A 20727-nucleotide genomic window follows, 5' to 3' on the forward strand; every position below is an offset into this window, starting at 1 on the left:
ACGAGCCCATTATTGAACAACTTATCTCTTTGACCCAAAGGAACATTTTATATTGTTGTGTGTCAAGTTTCACTTCAGAACAGGGTCAATAAATGTCTCCACGGTCGGCACAGTACAGTAAAATACCACAGCATTCACGGCACAGTACATTTTTATTGAGCACAGAAACCATGTGTACAGGAAAAATATCCACAGCCTCAACTGAGTGGGTAACACTGGCTCACCTCATGGGATGGCTGCTGGTGAAACTTGAAGGGGCAAGCAGACAACTGCACTTAAACTCACCGAGGAAACAACTTTTGAAAAATTAAACAGCTGAATATTTTTAGCTCCACGTTACATCTCATGCATGACATCAAAAATATTATTTCTGACATAATAGTTTCATCAACAAACACAGGACATACCCAATCTCAAATGTTTGACAGGCACAGACACTGAGCTCAACTGCTGCTCTGGAAAGTTCAAAGTTGAGATTTAGATTCAGATTCAGGTTTTTATATATATATATATAAAAAAAAATCATACATATTCTGCAGTTTATCCATGAATCAAATGTACCAGTAACCCCAGCAGGACATTCACCAACAAAAAAAAGTTATGGTGTTTAAGAACTTTAAGCTGTTACAAAGTTTAGACAGGTGACTGTTCATATATTTCCCTTTTTTTAGACTGAGATAACGCAGCACTTCTTCCATTCATACAAAAAAACAGAATAACTGACATGAAGCTTCAGAAATATAGGAAAGGCTGAGGGTGACAATATATCATTTGACATGATCTTTGATGGTGATTTAGTGACATGTGCACCTCACTGCATCAGACACAAATAGGCACACTGACATCAACAGAAAGCGATCACAGCTATTAAGGTACATGAGAGCACATGACTGCAGAGGTTCAGTGACACAAATATTCCTGGAGTGATCTTTTTGTTTTACCTCATTCAAGTGTCACTGAGAACACTGCAGACCCATCTTTGTCGCTTTGCTTTAGCACACGTTAACAAAATGAGCCACAGCAAACCAAGCCTGCTGTAATAAAGTCTATGTCAAAACAATGCTGAAAGGAAACAAAAGCATGTTCACTACGGAAAACTTGGCAGTAAACTGAAGACTTCTTAGAGGTAGGACATGGAATAAAGTTGCCAGGATTTATCCTTCACATGTTAAAAGCTGTTTTTTTTTTACAAATCATGAGGCCTAATGAGTAGTGTCAATATAGGTACAGCAAAAATGTGATAACAAACAAACAATCCAGCAGCTATATTGCACTGGTACACTGCTCAGTGGGCAGCTAATAATGGACTACTGGCCATTTCATGATCACAGACACCAGCCTGAAAGATGTTTTCTGATATTAGTCATTGCATTTCTCTTCTTGTAGTAAACAAATCAAACCCAAACCTGGAGTTGGAAATGGTTCAAGTGTAATTTAAATTGAGTTTAATCGGTGTGGTCTGCATCGTTTATGAAGACTGAGCATCTCTAGGTTATAACACGTACAAAGAAATTATTTAGAGTATGATAAAATTGCAACACCTAATGTTATAGGGAATTAAAGGCCACATAGTGGGAGTAGGTGCTGCAAAATTGGCCCAGGTAATGTTAGTATTAGGTTTTTAAAATACCCAATTTCACACCGACTACATTCCTACTTGTTAAAACAATGAGCTTTTCATGATACATGTGAGTGCAGCTGCCATTTCATCTGACTGAGGGATGCACAAGGTTGATTCAGTTAATTCATAACAAGTGTTTGAGAGCTATGACCATCTAAGCATCCAGCGTATAATGAGCCACATTAATATTACTCCACAATTCAGATGTTAATACGAGTGAGAACATATCTGTGACACCAAATCCTCACAATACATAATGACCAGGGTGCAATAACACAGATGTGAGCCGTTCACACAGAGTTGCTTCATACGAGATGAAATATAAAATGACCTGTTGGTTCAGTTGAGGTCAGACTCACAGGCAACACTGTAACTATGTAGTCTACAGTCCCCATCTGTGTCCAGTTACTGAAACACAACCTCTACGCTCACATACAGTACATACAGTATATCACCCTGCAATAAGTGACGTCTGTATGAAATTATCTAATAAACTGTATATATATATATAGAAATTATAAAAAATTATGGATAAAGCAATTTCAATTTAACTGGTATCAGCCTGCATCAGCGTCAGAAAAAAAAAAAAAAAAAAACACAAATACATAGAATAACATACCAATAAGTCCCATTCCTCTTCCCCAGCAGATCAATAACTAATAGCAGGTATTGTAATTAATTACAATTGAATGCTTCTGAATTTCATTTTGCAAGTAATTTCTGGCATACTGATTGATTTTCAACCCAAACAGATTCATTTCAGCTGTGAGGTAACAGCAGACAGTGAAGATGGAAAAAGTAAACACACAATATTGTATCAACCAATCAAAATTTGTTTCAACAGCTCATCGATTTTAATTAAATACATCCATTTTGAGAAAAAGCTAAGTTTTGTCTGTCTGCACGACACCACTTCGAAACAATACATGTATTTTCCCCAAAGCCACTTAAACATTTTACCAGAGGGTCAATTATTGAGCATCCAGTTTTATCATTTTCTAATCTCGTTAACATGGTGTTGTATCAGCAGCTCTCTGCTTTCAAACCCCTTGACTATTTGCACATTCTAAACAAAAAATATATTAAAAAAAAAGGACAAAAACAAATACTATAAAAGATCACTTAGCCCTAACCCATTACACATTAGATTATTTAACCTCAAATGTACATATCAATACAGACTTTGATTAATGTTAGCCAATTTGTTAGAGTGGTTATTTGTTGCTTTAATTTAACATAACACGTTGTGACTACAGTATGGAAAGAGCTCTGTTCTATCAAGAAGGCCTTTCAAAATCAATTTTACTAATACGAAATGTGCAAAAGGTCAAGGGGCAGAAGAAATCAATTTAACACAGAAAATAATGTCATTGGTGTTTAGTCAATCATACTGTATCTACAAGGATTTATATTTACAATGTCAGATTTTCTCTTTCATGCATCATTTTTTTATGTGGTGAATTGAAAACCAGTAGCATTAAACCCATGATACAGTAAGAACACTGGCTTATTCACCATTACGAGTATTATATCTGGGCAAGTTATGACCGTATCTACACTGGTTTGTCTTAGTTGCTTTCAATGAAGGTAATTTACAATAAAATAAATGACTGCCATTTAATGTAGTTGTACATTTTAAGAATATTCAGTTAATAATAATAAGCTCAGTTTAACACTGGGCTTCATTTATTGTTTTTTGGGTTTATAATAAATATATTTTGAATGGGTTGACAGGAAGTTAGCTGACGCAGCTCTTCCCTGAAAGTGCCAGTGAGATGAACAGAGAGAAACAGAAAGGAAAAGGCCAGAGTGGGAAAAGGAGGAGATGTATGGTTGTGAGGTCACTACCAGTTTGCATTCTCCCAGGTTTCCTCGGCAGGTTTCGTGGGACTCTTCTTCGTCTTTCCATCTGCGTTTTCCCAGTTGTTGTCCCAGGCCTCCCAGCTCTCCTCTGTGCTGTGTTTGTTGTTGGACGCTGCTTCGGAGCCCCAATTGTCCCAACTGTCAGAGCTCTTCTTTGCAGAATTATCTGGGATGGTCCAGCTGTCACTGCTGGGAGATTTCTTGGCCTTTAGGGAGTTGTTGCTGCCAAAGGTTTCCCAAAAGTCCTTTGAGACAGGCTGGCCAGAACTGCCCTGATATCCCTCAGTGGCATCCATGTTCTGGTAGCTCTCTCCGGCAGACCTGAACAGTCAAAACATGAAGAAATGCTTGAATAGTTTGTGTTGTATAGCATTAAAGCTCACAGTACAAAAGTATGTTTTTGTGTGGAGATCTGAATTAGAGGAAGTTGGTATTATTACCCATCTTCTGGTTTTCCAGTGAAGAGGTTAGTCAATTTTGCACCAGCTCCCTGAACCTAAAGAACAGAGAAATATTGAGCTCACAACATTTTTATGCAGCTGTTATTTCAAGTGTTAAAACTTCATCATAATACCATAATTTGTAGAAGTTATAATCGGTAGGAACTTAACTAAAGTACAATCAGTGTTTTCTACTCAACAAATGAAAATATTATGCTGCAGTCATAAGAGGAAGTAATAATAAAACTGCACACAGATGTTGTAACACTTTCGGAAAGATTGACTACTAAGTACTCACCGCCAGATTAAAAATGGCAGCAAGAAAAATGAGAGATTACATTAAATTAGTATTGTTCAAACATTCATCATCACAGCAAAACCAGTCTCCGTTAAGGGGTTATGACTGCAGAGGCAGTTTTTGCATATATCTGTACTAAGAGGTCCAGGTATGACCAGAAAAGTGTCAGAGCTGCTGTTCCTCGCTCAGGAGACTGGTTTTGCATCTGTACAACATGGCAGACGTCTGCCCATCCTACCTTGCTTGCCAGTTCAGTCATGCCTACTGCCATTTCATCTAGCAATTTGCCATCTTTCACCTGGATGAGCCAAATTATTATTAAAAACTGATAAAAACAGCAATTTCCATCTACATACATTTATCCAATAGAACATGTAGTGAGCAACAGCTTGTTTTTGATTGTGAGAAAAGTGATTTGTGTTTTGTTAAGGGCGCTGATAATCATCATGAGGAAACAATAACATTTAGTTTGAGCCTAACAAAATGTTATTGTTCCCAAGAGAAAATAACTACAGTAAAAATAGTTACAGCTACAACCATTTTGCAAGGGACTGTTATATAAGCACATACTATAGATACCTTAAAACCCCAATGCCAGCTGTACATTAAAAGACAAAAACATTTTGTTTTCATGAATGAAATGTTCAACTTTAAATCAAAAACTTTTTTTTTTTTCCTTTTATCTTCCTGTGTTTTGATTTATGAGCATGTTTTCTTATAGCTACACAGGACTCATTTGATGTCATGAAAAGACACATCCAGGAGTTTCCCATTTGACACTAAGCGTTAGAGCAGCTATGTGGAGGCATGTGCTGTATGTGGAAACACTCACCATAACCTCAAGGATGGTGACTGATAATATTCAGTTCATACGTGTCGCCAATAACAAAGCTTATTTTCATGCAAAAGCTCAAGCACACTGAATCTGCTAAGCAATAGCAATTGTCAGTTAAGGGGACTCGGGTTGTGTCATTTCATGTTTGAAGAACTCGAAACTTAGAAACCTAAAGATCAAGATTGTGGCTCTTTAGGGGGCACTTTTATCATGGATCAGTGAAGCTTGGCTTACATTTCTGGCCAAATAAGAGATTTTTAATTCAGTTGTCTTGGTGGATGACATGGGAAATTAATTTGGTAAAGATCTTAAATATAGATTTCCTTATTTGTGAAGGAAGGTGTGCCCCAGCTATAAAGCTGAACTGGATTTGTTTTATGCAATCCTAATGTGTTTATATTAGGATTACAATGTTTGAGGCCAGTGTAACATGCTTTGTATGTTTAGCATAAAGAAGGTTAATGTAACTGACATCCAAACCTACTTTAATATAATAATAAAATAATAAATTACCAATTTGATACTTTGAATGCCTTCAAAATGAGGCATGATAACTGAACAAAGACTTTAAGCTCCTAAAAATATATTAATGCACTTTAAAAGCCCTGTCCAGTGACGCACACCTGTTCCCAACAGTTCACAGCTGTATGCTTCTGCAAATCTTACAGCTGAGTCACTAACTGGGAAAAACAAGGGGTATGTCAGCTTTTGTCGTTTAATGTAAACTGGCATAAAGCAGATAAACTGGCACATACAAGCAGTGTAGAAAATAGCACATTCACATCTGAAGCTGTTTTATTTTTTCCTTTTTCTAAAAGCACTCTATCCCACCACCAAGTCAACAACTTCAAACATCAATGTTACCTTTTCTTGGGTAGGTTTGATAACATTCTCATTTAATGTCTGTCCTAACTCTGTGGCCTAGTTGGAAGTCAGAAGGGAGAATTCACTTGAATGAAACAGTTTAACATTCACAGTAGAGCAAGACACTGAGCTGCTTGTTCTGCAGTTGTATGAGGTGCCTGATCATTCCCGTTCACCATGACAATAAACTACCACTAGAGGGTGTAATGGTTCAGTTAAACTTACATCATCAGTGTAGAGTAAAAGACATCATCTTTTTGTGATGTTTTACTCTGCCTAAGCTTGGCAGAGTAACATGGTGCGTAAAGGATTTATCATTGTTCCTTGTTGCCTTATTTATACCAAAATAACAAAATGTTTGAGCAACCTATACACCAACAAATCTACCAAATGTTGTTATGCATTGATTTCAATTAAGGGTCGAACTTCAGGGAAGTGTGCTGAAATGTTTTGATAAATATATACACCATATATACCATTACACCTCACTCTACAGCAGTCAACACAGAAACTCATGCATGAATGGATAACCTTTTATCATTTCCCTTCCCACAATACAGTTACCAGCTGTCTTTCACAGGTTATCCATAAACTCAAAATACAGGTACCAAGACAGACACAATGCCCTGTGTTAGTACATCCAAGCAGAAGCATGTAAAGACGACATTCACTATTTTCTTGTTTTACTGTTAAAAAAAAAAAAAAACACAGACAGAACTGACAGAGTGACAGAAATAAAGAAAATGGGTAATGTGCATCTTAAAATAAAAAAAATATGATGCTGGAAAAAGTGCCATGCACCTATTATCTGCTTTACCGGTTCTGGGGGCGCTTTATAGCCCTTTAACTACATCCAGAGAAGGCAAAGAGATATTAAAGTAGTAACAAAGTTATTACAGCATGAAAGTGTACATTATATGTTAAGAGATTTACCAAGCAATATGGCATACATTTGGTGAACAGCCTACTAATCCCCTTAAGTAAGATGATACTACTCAGTAAGACAGAGGAAAACTTAAGTCAAATGTAATTCTGACAAAAAAATGTTATTAGCAGTACTGGTAACAGGTAACCCATGACTATATTAGTCTTACCTTTAAGGTTGCTTGGTTTGCCAGTTTAGATGTCTGTATGATGAGAAACAATTAGAAAATATTAATTACCTTTAGTTTTTAACAGGTTGTTATTTCCATGCAGAAATACTCAAATTCAATGTTGCACAAATAACATTTATTTGCATAAATACACTTACATTATCTTTAGCGATACTAGCAAACTTGCTGGCTCCAACAGTAAAACTGCTCCAACCCTGCAAAAAAACAACAACACGCAAATAAAAGGTCACAGGGGAAAACAAATACAATAAAAAGTAAAACTCAAGATAAGATACATATTGTAACCTACTGAATAAATAGAAGACATGGCATTGTTGATGAAGTCATCCTCTTTCTTCTCTGGGGTCACCGTGTTGCCAAAGCCAACATACCGATTCTCCTGATTCCCACTGTAACCCCCACCACTAAAGAAGCAGAACAAAAATACTTCATTTACAGAAAACAACAGAAGAGTGCATGATAAACTACATTTTAAAAGTATGACCCTCTTACCTCTGATACGAGTTAACGTCGTCACTCAACCAGTCTTCAAAAGCTTTGTCGTTAGGTTTAGCTGAGTTTTGTCCAGGTCCTCCAGAGCTGTGGAACAGAAACATGAATTCCCCACTTTAACACCTGTTCTGTGTCTGATTACACACAGCTGTGATCAACATTTCCTTCACTTTTACCGATGAGAGGATGAAAGGCTGGTCTTGGGTTGAGGGGATGTCCAGTTTCTGGCAGGTGATGTCTCAATGGACCATTCCTTACCCTCTGCTAAAGTGGCCACCTGTCATATACAGAGGGTTAGGGTTAGTCATTAATCCGGTGAAGGACACCTTTACAATCTATACATCTCACAGAAACCTAAGCATAAACTTAACCATTCTGCCACCAGCTCTTAATGTAAATACATCTATTTATTTAGCATACACACACTTACGAAGTTTCGTCCATTTCATAGTTAGTAGTTTTCTATCTGTCTCTATTAACATTTAACCTGATGAATGCACTAATGTATTTCTACTGGCAAACCACTAAAATGTGTTAACTCCCTGACTGAGATAATGGAGAATTTAGTCCTAAATGAGAAATAAGTAAATAATTAATATAGTTGTGGTTTTCGTCCTGCAAGCCGATTGAACATCTTTTAATCGTAGACCATTAGGTCTGCACACTTCACCTTGTCCCTGAAGAGCGCAGCAGCTTTGCTGTTGTATTTCTCCTGTAAATTCCAGGTGGGATCGTAATCATCTTGGAGCTCAAGAAACAGGCGGAATTTCCCATTTCCTCCCGCTTTCATCTTCTCAAGTTCAATATCTTTCCACTTGTCCATGGTGACAGAGCGCACAAAACTGCAGACAGGGCAGAAGAGATAAATGTATCGTTATCAGGCTGTAATATTTAAGTGAGAATGAACAAAGGGCACACACAGACTTATCAGGGCTGTCCGGCTGTTGTAGTAACACTGCTACAATGATCCACAACAATCAGCACCGTAAAAACATTCCACTGTTCTTACCTGAGATGTACTCCCAGGCCCCTGTGCTTTCCAGAGCACTCAAGGCAAATCCAGATCCCGTAGGTCACACTAACCCATTGAGGATTAAAAGCCCCACACTCAAAACACAGCTGAAAACAGAAAATGACACATTGGTAAATCAGTTTGTACATTAAAGATGAGATGTAGGCTGACCCTGCATTTATAAAGAAGATTCATAAAACATAGTACAGGGTCATTTCACATAATTAGGGTCTTGGGAGCAAAATCAAAATTTGTTTTCAGATTGATGTTTAAACATTGAGATATTCTCTGGCAGTAGAACAATAATACATTTATTAATATAATTACAATTTTGGGAGACATATTTGTCCTATTGTTATAGCCAAAGATGCAGCCCAATAAGATGTCTACTGGAAATGAAGTTCTCACCTACAATTACTCCCACCATTTATCTGAACAAGGATGAAAGCAGGGAGGTTTTTTGAAGGATTGTGGGAAGGTGCTACATTGAAAGCCTCCCAAACACCTGCTACCCGCTATGTGAATTATAAAGTTCTAGTGAGGTGAAACTATTTTGACTTACTTTTGAAGTGAAAGTAAGCGACATGAATATGTTGCTATGAAGACTTACATTGTTCTCATCCTGAGTTCTCACTTCCTTCAGAACTCGTCTGGTCCTTGGACTCGCCATCTTGACCCACACTGAAAGAATTGTAGAGGATCTTCTTAAGTACAACACTGAGTTATGAAAGCAGAGTATAAAAATATTCATGTAAATATCTTTCGAAACAAGTTATACTCCATACTGAATCCAACTTCATGTTACAAAGCTACATCTTGAAGGAATAGGATATAATTGTGTAAAATTGTTGAGCTCTATTTCACATGCTGAAACCACATATTCCTATTGGACTGTCTCTTCCAAGACAAATTCCTCCCTAAAAACTGAAGTGACATATTATTGTTTACTGTATAACAGAGGTCAGATATAATTTGTGAATCTGAAGCGGTCTCTCTAAAAGCTGGATAGCAGTGAGAGAAACTGTTTTGATGATGTCATCTAAAGCAAACCTGGCCCCGCTCCACAGACAGCAGGCTTGTTTGAGATGAACTGTGCCTCGCCTGGAAAATAGATGAAAGCAGCTGGCTGGAAGCAACAAAAAGCTGCAGTAAAACCTTGCCAGAATGACACAGGAAGTCGCCTAAATATTCATCAGACTGCAAGATACTGCTGACAAACTTTTATAGGTCACAAATAATTGTTGTTTACCGAGGTGGATGTTCTGAGGGAAAAGCTATATGACAATTAAATGTATCATTTTATGTTGTGAGTAGGGCTGCGACTAATGATTTATATTATCAATTAAGCCCAAAAGCATTAAATCCTCACATATAAAGAAGCTGGATCCAGTGAATGTTTTTTCATTTTTGCTTGATTGTGGATAAAATTCAACTGATGATTTAAAACTGTTTATTTTCTGTAGATTTGTAGTAGATTTTTTTCCTTTAATTTAAAATCTGTTGTCCACACCACAAACATATTACCATCTCAGAGTAAAGACATTTCTTCAGTCGGTACTGTGATGCCACAGGAGGTCAGCAGCAAGTTGTACCGACCTCTAACCAGCCTGCATTGTGTAGTGATCACCAATGATTGTTACTGCAAAGGCCGGGCTGAGCTTAAACCCACTCGGTGATTAATGAAGTAACTACCATGACAGCAGTGATGGTGATATGGGAACATGTTCACAGCTGTAACCCTACCTTGGTTTTAATTTAAGACAGAGGGCTTTGTCACAGCAGTCAACATAAGAAAAGCACAGTTGTTACTAATAACATTAGACATTTAATCAGCTCATTATCATCTGATTTATTATATTATTCCTCTGTGCTATAAACTTCTATTGTCAAAACTAGTGAAACACATGAGTGAGCCACAACATTCAACTGGGTTCCTTCAGTATAATGAACGTGGGCAGAGTATCTTATTTTGAGCCAATCCTACATACACCGTCCTACTGCTGTAAATACTCTCTGAAGCATCAAATGTTTATCAATGCCAGGCTGAAAATAACAAATGCACAACTGACTCCTGCTCAAATAAAGATAGCTGCAAAGTACACTGCTCAGCTGTTTGTTTTATGTTTGTTTTACAGATTTATGTATTCAGGAGGAATGAATGGGCCCGAGAGTCACAGACAGGGTAGGAAAGTCAGACAGCATTAAGAGAACGCATTTTTGGTTTTGCTCTTTTTACGTAATTTGATGTTAATAACAAAAACATTTTTAAAAAAAACACCGGCTTTATCCTTTAAATTGTAAGGTGTGTTTTGAATGATGCTCAGTTGTTTAGTGTATAAAAAGTGATAAATATATGTCCAAAACAACCCCAAATCCATCCAATGTCCAATGATAAAATGATGGTCTAATCTGTAGTTTAAAGATACTGACGTTGCTATCCAATAACCCCAGAGACAGTAACACATACAGTGCAGCGTCTGTATCAGAGCGGGTTCTCAGCCAGGTGTGATGTGTTCACAGAGGCACTCTTTACAAACCCTTACAGACATTCAGTGAGTCTGAGACACCAGCAGAGGAAACTCTCAGTCCACTGGCAAGTTCACATTTCTCAAACCACCACTGGCTTCTCTGAGCAAATATAAATGTTGCTGTCAACCAAGGGTGAGGGATTCCTGCAGGCTGACTGACTGGTTTTGATGGACATTACCTACCTGCTGCTTCAGCTAATCATATCTGTTTAATCTATCATTTTATTCAGTCTGGATCCTCTTGAAGCAAGGCCTTCATGCAAACAGCCATTATTATAAAATAAGTAGTTGAACAACGTGTTGCTGGTGTCCACCATGGTCGTGATACGTCCTGTGTCTTAAATAAAGCCAACCACTGATGTGGAGACAGTGTAAGGTTTCCACAGTAGAAGTGCAGTCGTGTCAAGGCTCCTCCACTCCTAACAAACACATACCAAACACCGGCTTCCGTCCACTATTTTAAAACTCACGCCTAAAGCATTGTGGTGCCTTTGCGGCGTCTTGCTCCAGTTTTATCGTTTTAGAAAGCTCACTTCCAAAGGGACACCTCGTCAAATGGTTACAAACATGTAAGAGAGCCGATGTACTGACTGACAGTGGTAGCGTTAGCCGCGGACCGAGCTCACCGACCCGTTACCTGTCTGTGATTGATGGACAACGAGGACGCTGCTGTCAGAGGCTCTGCTGGCTCCGCCGAGAAACTCTACGGAGGGCTTTTCTTCTGTGGCGGAGGCCCAGCGAGGGTTATAAAGTCTAACACTGTCTCAGGCCAATACAAGTGGATTATAACGACGGGCTGCTGATGTTATACACCGGTAGCCATGTTCCTGTTTGCATACGTTGGCAGTGCAATGCATCATGGGAGTCGTTCTCCTCCTCCTCCTCCTCCTCTTCTTCTTCTTGTCTTTCTTCTTCGTCTCTCTTTCTGTGTCTGTGTCTGCTGCCCCCACTGGCTCGGAGGGTCAACGTGAATGTGGTATTTATTTTATAGGAGCTCTTCTTAGAAATCCACAAAATCTAAATGAGGTTTGTCTTTCACGTCTCAGTGTCACACTGTAAAACATTTATGTCTTTCTCTGGGAAGAATTAGCAGAAACTTTCTTATTTCTAGGCTAAACTAAAATATCCTCCAACTTCTCCTAATATAATAGGCCCTTTGTACAGCGGACATTTTAACCCGTCGTAGCAGAAAAAGCACAGGTGCTGCTAATAACATTAAAGACTGAAGCAGCTAAATGGAGTTTAGCCATAATTAATGTTATTAGTTTGTCTGTGTTTGTCCTACAGTGACGTCTTCTGTGAAAAAGGTCTATTGATGGGAGACTCTTTATCCCACTCTTGTGTAAAGCACTTTACATTTTAGCCCACCTCTGTGTTTGAAAGGTACTGTACGAATAAAATTAAGTTGCCTCTTAAGAGCAATTATACAGCCCATCATACACGCTTAAGCTAATTCTTGAGTATTGACATTAAATTCTCCATCAATACATGACTACCTTAAAAGTAAAATCTTTGCACTTGCTAAAGTTTAGACTATCAGAAATAATCAATATTTATATTAAATTAAATATGTATATTAGTTGCATCTAGTGGTGATGTTGTAGATTGCAACCATTTGAATACAGCTCAGCCTTTCCAGGCATGTAGGAGAAACTACGTTGGCCACGAACAAACCCACGAACAATGGGAAAAATGCAAAAGCCCCTCAGTGTCAGTGTTTGGTTTGTCCGTTCTGGGCTACTGTAGAAACATGGCGGTTCAACATGGTGACCTTGGTGGAGGAGGACCCGCTCTGTGAATAAAAACAGCTCATTCTCAGGTAATGAAAACACAACTTTTCTTATTTTCAGGTGATTATACACTAATGAAAACATACCGATGAATATTATTTATATTTCATTTCTAACAATAGATCCTCATAAATGTTACACACTGGACCTTTAAAGTTCTGTGGTCTTTCTATTGAAGGAATGTGTCTGTTAAGAGGAGGGGATTTACAGATAAACACACCTTCATCCTGTGTGCTAGAGACAGAATTGGCCCTTTAATGTGCATTTTGATCAATTAAGACCAATTTTCTGATTTGACCTGTACATACTTTACCTTTTTAATCAGTCATTATCTACATCTGTGTCCTTGATGGAAGTCAGAGATCATAGGAAATGGTCCCTTATGAGGGTCCTTGTTAGGTCGATGCCATGTATAATCTGTGAAGGCAGGTCATAAATTGATAAACTGGCCTAGGTTTATCACCAACTGACCCATCCTATTCCCCACGCCCCTTTTTGTTCTGTGCTCTAATAACAGTTAAACAAGCCAGGTCAGAACCAGTCAACTTTCTTCTTTCCTGCATGACTGCTTGTTTAGGTTGAAAAGACATTTTGAACATAGGAGAAAGGACAAAGTTGACTGAGGTTCCAAAAGGGGATGAACTTAGGAAAGGTCAGCTGGCACTCAACACTGATCTCTGGAGGTCCTGTCGGCCTGTTCCTGGACTCAGAGGTCTTATGATCAAAAGAAGGTTAAGCAAAGATCCGTTTTTTCTGTAAAATATGTGAAGTTCAAGTCACTGTATTTACTACAAAATGCAATGTTTCCGTCATCTGTCCTTTGTCAGTAAAAAAAATAGAATTAAGAACATTTACAAACCTTAATATCAACAAATAAGAATTTGTTGTTTGCTAGTTTTCATTTTAGATCAATTTTCACTTTGTAAACCCAAAGCAACAGTAGTGGCTATCATGGTGTATTATTATAGTTTGAGCAATACAACGCACAGTTTCTATAGGGATTGCAAATTAAATTAAACTTTTTAACTCAAAATAAATGTAAATAGAACTGAAATTCAATAAATGTAGACTGGCACAGCCTTTACTGTTAGTATGCACCCTTCATTTAGCTCCTTTTGTGTCACAGACAAGCCTTTATTGTACAGTATTTTTATCAATCCTTTATTTACCCTAAACCATGCTCTTGAAATCCACCTTTAGACAGGACCGTGATGAAAAATAAGAGGGGAGGAGAATTTTGAGGAATCTGAAGGATTAAAGTACAGTCACCACTCAAAGTAGAGCAGCGGTGAATAACCGTGTCCTGTGCGGGGTTATGCTCCTTACCCAATGGCATTAGCTGCTCTTATCTGATAAAATAGAGGTATAAAGGGGATGTTTCTGCAGCTGGGGGAGCAACACTGAGTTGTACATCATCATGAATGTGTCTACAAGTTTGAAGGTGCGGCTGCCGGCGTTAGTGCTAGTGTTGGAGGTTGTCATTATAACACTTTATGCTGTCTTTGTCACTTATGACGACAATGCCAACGCTAAGCTGCAGAACAATGAGACTAACCCGATGGAGAACTCCATGTATCGCGACTATCCCTACTTTGCCGACGTGCAGGTGATGATCTTCATAGGCTTCGGCTGCCTGCTGGCCTTCTTCCGATTCTACGGCTTCAGTGGAATGGTCTTCAACTTCCTTACAGCTACATTCGCCATCCAGTGGGCCATCCTGATCCAAGGTTTCTTCCAGTTTTACTATGATGGTAAAATTCACCTGGGGGTGATCAACCTGCTGAATGCAGAGTTTGCCTGCGCTGTGGTGCTCATCTCTTTCGGAGCCGTGCTTGGGAAGACCAGTCCTGTTCAGCTCCTGGTCATGGCTTTGCTGGAGATCCCTGTCTTTTCTGTGACAGAGTGGGCTGTATTGAAATACATCAGGATCAATGATGCAGGTGGCACTATTCTTATTCACCTGTTTGCCTGCTACTTTGGTCTAGGGGTGACATTTATGCTGTACCGCCCGAGCCTGAATAATGGACATGCTAAAGAGATCACTAGTTATCCTTCCGACATCCTCTCTGTAATGGGAACCCTGTTCCTCTGGGTGTTCTGGCCTTCATTTAACTCTGCTCTGACCTTTAAGGGTGACGATCAACACAGAGCAATACTCCACACATTTATTGGTCTAAGTTCGTCCACTATCACCGCCTTCGCACTCTCAGCACTGTTCAATAAGAGAGGTAAGCTCACAATGGCTGACATTCAGAATGTGACCCTGGCAGGTGGTGTGACTGTTGGGGCTTCTGTGGACATGATGATTTCCCCTGTAGCTGCGTATGCCCTGGGCGTCATGGGCTGCACTGCATGTTTCTTTGGCTACAAGTACTTGACCCCCTTTATGGCCCAACGCATGAGGATCCAAGACCAGTGTGGTATTCACAACCTCCACGGGCTCACTGGCCTCATATCATCCACAGCAGGGATCTGCGCCATCCTCCTAGCCACGGAGGAAACCTACGGGCCCAGCATGTACCAGATCTTTTCCCATCGTGCTCCACCTGTAGGAGATCCAAAGCTCCTGGAACTGCAGAAGCTGATTCCTGGGCTGAAACCAGGCTTGGGTCGCACTGCGCAGGAACAAGCTCTCTACCAGGTGGCAGCTGTCTTCACCACCATAGCAGCATCTGCAGTTGGTGGGCTGCTCACTGGTATGGTCATGAAGCTGTCCTTCATGGCATCCCCATCTGACAAGGACTGCTTTGATGATGAACTTTTCTTTGACATGCCCTCTGACTTTAACAGCATAGAGGAGCTCAAGACCCCCATAAGCAATGATGAAAAAGGACAGATGAGCTCTGCAGACACCAAAGTCTAAGCTGTCACATTATGAGTCTTTCCATTTTTAAATTATTGTCATGGCAACTATTTCATAATGTAGATTTTTCACACTTGTTTGCAAGTGTGACAGATGTGTGATTGATTATGTTGGAGAGATTTTTTGAATTAAGCTATCACCAAACACCAAAATTTCCTGTTGAAAGTGGAGTGTTTGTAATGTAAAGTGGTATTAGACATGTAAAAGTGTACAATATGACACTTATTAATAGGGGAAATGTGTAATATAAAGTATTTATATTTAAGAAATTCCATTTGAAATAAATAATTTTAAAAATACACTGATGTATCTTCTTTATTATTTATAATGTGTTGTAGCACATTTTCTAGGGAACATATTTAAGCCATGCTCTCACAGATGGTAATATAAAGGAGCACTTAAAGATGGTGAATACATTATATATCTTATGTTACAGCATGGAAGCAGAAGAAAAGTGTAAAACATATTTTGTAATAACATTTAATATGGTAATCTCAATGTAGAATTTGAAACTGATTTACAGTATACAATAACACACAATATAGTCAGGTTATCATCCAATTGAATTCAATTTGAATTCAGAAAAAAAGCATCTCCTGCTCAACTGATAGTTTACTGAATAATGAGCATTGGACTATTTTGTTTAATGAAGAGTGAATTGTGTCTCCTATGTCTGCTCATCATCATGGTGCAAAACCATTCCACATATAGTAATTTATATTTCTTCAATATCACATCTTGGCCTGTGGCCGGAGCTGGTTTCTTTCGCACTATACGACTTATAGGTGACTCTGTTTTAACATCTGATCAGTTAAAAAGCCAGCAGGACAAAGAATCTGACCAAGTACTTGACGGTATTTGACTGTTTCAATACTTGGTGCTAGGGCCACAGTTTGATTCCAAATATAGTTATTCCCCGCTCTAATAATACCATATCTCCTGCTGATGCTAGCCAAAGAGTGTAAAACATCATGTATCAGAGATATGATTATCTAAACACCTGTGTAATGCCAAATCTCCGGGCAACCTTCCTGGAGATCATTGCAGAGTGAAAGTTTTCTGATTTATACTGGAAGTGCTTGCATTTTATTTACTAATTTGTTTATCAACAGACTATTGGGTCACTTTGGCTGTTTTTAAAATTAAAATTTGAAAAAGCTCCAAAGCTTAAAGCAAGATTTGTACCTTACTTAAATAAACGTTTTAAGTCCATAAAGAGTTTATTGTGTTCTTAAGATGACAGATCATAAATAACAGATAACAGGTATTGGTTTGTCCAGCCAGGACTGTGATAGGCTGCATTAAAGTGCATGTTGTTAAAGGTTAAACAATCTTCTCCTTCAGTGCAGTGTATTTTATTAAATGATGAGGTCAACAAAGTGCCTTATCAAATCATGAACAACGGGAAAGCAAAGATCTATTCAGGTTCCACATAAATTGCATCCTGTATAAAGTTTATAACACACAGAGTGCTGATATGCATACACACATCACATTGTGATTATACAGAGCACATATAATATTAAAGGACCATGACTTGAAATTTGACCTCTAATACATGATGTGGTGGACTGTCTGATAAGTGAACGTTGGATGGATCATTGCGACATCAACTACTTAGTGTGGTTTCCCACAAAGATATTTTAGATCTTATTCATATTGATGGTACCAATGTACCTCTCTTTACCATAATTTCTCAAACATTTCACTCACCCACTGTATTTTAAAAATTTTTAGGGGTGCTACATATAACTAAATCTATTGATTCTCTGGGTTTGTTCTTAGGAACAGTGGTGGTTTGAGCGAAATGCCAACATCAGCACACTAACATGTTCACAATAACTGACAAAAATGTCACCAATGCAAGTCTCATCATTAAGAAAAATGTAATAAATAGAATATCCATCTTTATTCATTATTAGTAGTTAATTGTGATTGTTTAACCTTTAAGTGTTTTCAGTGTTTGAGCTTTTTGGCTTCCCACACCATTCCCTTCCCATGTGAATTAGATCATTCTTTTGGAGGACAATGTTAACTGCAACCGGCCATTAATCATTTAACACTGATTATCGCTTATCTGTTAACACTGCCATCATAAATAATGTTATGTGATGGAAAAGACAAAGTACAGACCCAAGAGTCTTCAAGAAGCCTAATTAAATTTATAACTAGAAAAGTGCAGATCTCTGCCAGTTATGCCTGGCAGCATGTTGGTGAGGAGCAGGAAGTGCAGGGCAGGGTCTGTGTGTCCAGTGTGTAAACACACCAGCGATGTAAAATGTCACTTTCGAAGGTGAAAACGCCAACAAAAGAATCCGCCAACACTAACGTTATCACCACATATGTTGACCTTCTGCTCAGTTAAGAGGAGTCAGCACTCAGTATAAAACAGAGCAGTCAATAAAATTATATTTTCAAGGTTTTTTCAAAAATTCTCAGAGAGAGGTCCTTGATTATAAATGTGCACGACAAAGATGAGGCTAGATCCAGTAGTATGCTGCAGACATACACTCACGGACACACATACATGCGACCAATTACTCGATCCTCTGCATGCTTACGGCTACAATATATTTCAATTTTATGGGTTGAAGCAATGAGTGAGGAGCAGTAAATGACAGATATATGACATCTTATGCTCTGTATAAACTAACGTACCTGCGTTTTTTTATGTGTCACAATGAAAATTTTCAGAACTGACACTGATACACTGTAAAAAATAGATAAATAATGAAGATTTTACTTTTTACGCTCAGTTTTATTTAGTTACCTTTGATCTCTCTGAACTCTTTTTCTTGGATCAGATCTGATCAAAGGATCAGTGATTTGACAGGTTTAAACATTAACATTTCAAACTTACGGACATTAATTCAACCTCAGGAAAGATTACAGCAAGGAGAAGTACCTGGCATTTATAACAACACTCACTTGATCAGTAGATAATTAAAGATATTGATAGAATCAGATGTTGATTATGGGCAGTTGAAAAGTATTTCAATGTTGCCGTCCACTCAAAATTCAGTCCCACCAAGCTTTTTCCGGTTTTTTGGGGTGATTTTTGCAGCCTAAACTGCCGAAAAAAAGTTTTTCTGAAAAAATCATGATACATGTTGTTTTTAGCGACTGGTTTGTAATGAAATTGCAGGACAAAGTGAAAAGAGAAAGAAAGTTGTAAATTTCTTCTTTTTTTTGTATAATTCAATAAAAATCAATGGCAACTTGTTCAAGTGAAAATAAAACTGCACTGTTCGGAGCGTAAATGTGAGACATTTGCGTCCCAGATGTCTGCATCTTCACAACAAACAAGGAAATGAATTTGGCTCAACATTTTGCGCAGAAAACTACAATTAAATTTGCAGAAAGGTTACGGTGAAATTGCAAAGTCATGCAAAACTCATTGATTGTTTGACTTTGCGTTAATTGTTGCGATCACAAGATTGCAACTTCCTGGAGAGACTGGAAATTGTTACTTCAGTTGAATGTTTGCAGAATGTATGTACAAGCTAGTTTTGGAGCAAGAAAACCTAAAACTTGAAATTAAATATTTTTTGTGTTTTAAAACATGTCTGGAGGGGATCTTTAATAATCCATGGGTGTCATTTCAGTAATTAATTAATCCCAGTGTGCAACAAAAATCACATTCCAGTGAAACTAGTACAGTTCACATTTGTTTGCATGAGTGGTATGACATGCTCTACATCCTACCAGAAGGGTTGTGATTGTTGACATAATAACAAACAACAAAGAGTGCCATCCTGTGGTGGCAGGTCAAGTTGCACAAAGAACATTGGTAGCATCTCTGCATCAGCGGTCATGCTTCTCTCAGAGATGGTTGGCATAGCCTTCTCCACCGTCTGCAGTGTCGACGATTTTGGCGCGCTGAGTTTGCACAGAAGCATACAGATCAGACATGACGGAGACGCCATCTGTGTTGCCTTCATCTTCCTTATCTGACTCCGGCGGCTCCTCTAACTGAACTACATCTGAGTACTGTATTTGCGGAGAGCTGCGGCCGGACTGCACTCTGGGAGCCTTCAGGGTCAGGTTGGCATAGCATTCCTGAGTTTTGGACTGGAAGGAGAAACAAAATACAATTATGTAACGTTTTCACACAACTCTATATCTACAGGACAATATGATCCAAAACAATCGTCCCCTGTCCTTACAAAGACCTTCTGAAGCATTTTATTCATGTTGCTGCTTCCACTTCCTAATCTACTGCTGCTATGAAGGTTAGAGATTTGTATGAAGTGAATTAGATGCAAAGAATGATGTGGATCTCAATCTTTGTAAAGCGATTTAAAGAACCTACCTGTGAGAAATTGACTCTAGAAAGATCTCTTGAGTGTGCCAGATCAGGTTCAGTCATGCCTGTGAAAACAACATCGGATTGTAAACAGACATAGATAAAGGCTTCTAGAGAGAGAGAGACACATGTGTACAAAGCAGCACTTACTTGTCTGCACGTAACCTAGGTTTCCATAAATAGGATTATCTTCCATCTGCCTTGGGCTCCTTCTTAAATTGGGCAAACAGAGCGAAATGTGTTTTTTTAATTGTCAGTTTGGCAACGAGATCTTTAAAAGAAGGACATCAATTAGCCTTTTCTTTGGAACAGTAAATATACGTATAGGCTACATACCTTCGTCTATTCCTTCGTTCTCCTGTTGCAGTATAAAGAATAATACATTCACCATTAGATGAAGGAAATTAATTTGTTTTCACTGGATTAAAAAAATGACAAAATATTGTAATTACCTGTGCAACATTTTGATACACAGAAAAAGATATTCCAACATAGTGAAATAATCAGAATTGTGCCTAGAACCCAGATTGGCACCTGTAGATGAAGTGGCAATTTAAGGAACTCCTCACCTAGAAAAATAGAGAAAAATAATTATATTTATAATGGATAATTTAAAACAATTAAATATTTCCTCCAGACCAGCAGATGAAAATGCTCTTCTTTGAAACTATATCTACTCCTGCAGTGAAAGATCCAGAAT

General features: G+C 38.3%; 2 protein-coding genes across 5 annotated transcripts; one reads left to right on the top strand and one right to left on the bottom strand.

The window, feature by feature from the left end:
- Positions 1-133: 133 nt before the first annotated feature.
- On the bottom strand, positions 134-11942 carry arfgap1 (ADP-ribosylation factor GTPase activating protein 1). 4 transcript variants are annotated; one of them, XM_035662473.1, is made up of 13 exons: positions 11706-11940; positions 9151-9221; positions 8538-8647; positions 8199-8370; positions 7705-7805; positions 7529-7615; positions 7326-7440; positions 7174-7230; positions 7016-7048; positions 5922-5978; positions 4461-4520; positions 3925-3980; positions 134-3805 (listed from the first exon to the last, which is right to left on the bottom strand). In XM_035662473.1, the coding sequence occupies exons 2-13, from the start codon at positions 9208-9210 to the stop codon at positions 3466-3468; spliced, it is 1248 nt and encodes a 415-aa protein (XP_035518366.1). In that variant the 5' UTR covers positions 9211-9221; positions 11706-11940; the 3' UTR covers positions 134-3465. The 4 variants fall into 4 exon arrangements, 3 of the variants coding, with proteins under 3 accessions (XP_035518366.1, XP_035518368.1, XP_035518369.1); XM_035662475.1 differs by lacking the exon at positions 5922-5978; XM_035662476.1 differs by lacking the exon at positions 4461-4520.
- Positions 11943-14275: 2333 nt separating this feature from the next.
- Positions 14276-15721, top strand: LOC118328634 (ammonium transporter Rh type B-like). Its single transcript, XM_035662471.1, has one exon. It carries the CDS (start codon positions 14276-14278, stop codon positions 15719-15721), a length of 1446 nt encoding a protein of 481 aa, XP_035518364.1.
- Positions 15722-20727: the final 5006 nt, after the last annotated feature.

The sequence above is a fragment of the Morone saxatilis genome, unplaced genomic scaffold (genome assembly GCF_004916995.1).
Source record: "Morone saxatilis isolate NCDOM2014 unplaced genomic scaffold, NCSU_SB_2.0 Contig18, whole genome shotgun sequence".
Classification (NCBI taxonomy): domain Eukaryota; kingdom Metazoa; phylum Chordata; class Actinopteri; family Moronidae; genus Morone; species Morone saxatilis.

What these genes read in the sequence shown, in the direction of transcription:
- LOC118328634 (XM_035662471.1), top strand. Translation starts at nt 14,276, where the DNA reads ATGAATGTGTCTACAAGTTTGAAGGTGCGGCTGCCGGCGTTAGTGCTA.
- arfgap1 (XM_035662473.1), bottom strand. Translation starts at nt 9,210, where the DNA reads ATGGCGAGTCCAAGGACCAGACGAGTTCTGAAGGAAGTGAGAACTCAG. An exon ending in CCATGTCTTCTATTTATTCA is followed by an intron (nt 7,231 to 7,325) that starts GTAGGTTACAAT and finishes GTTTTTTTGCAG; the next exon opens with GGTTGGAGCAGTTTTACTGT. An exon ending in ACTGGAAAACCAGAAGATGG is followed by an intron (nt 3,806 to 3,924) that starts GTAATAATACCA and finishes TTGACTGTTCAG; the next exon opens with GTCTGCCGGAGAGAGCTACC.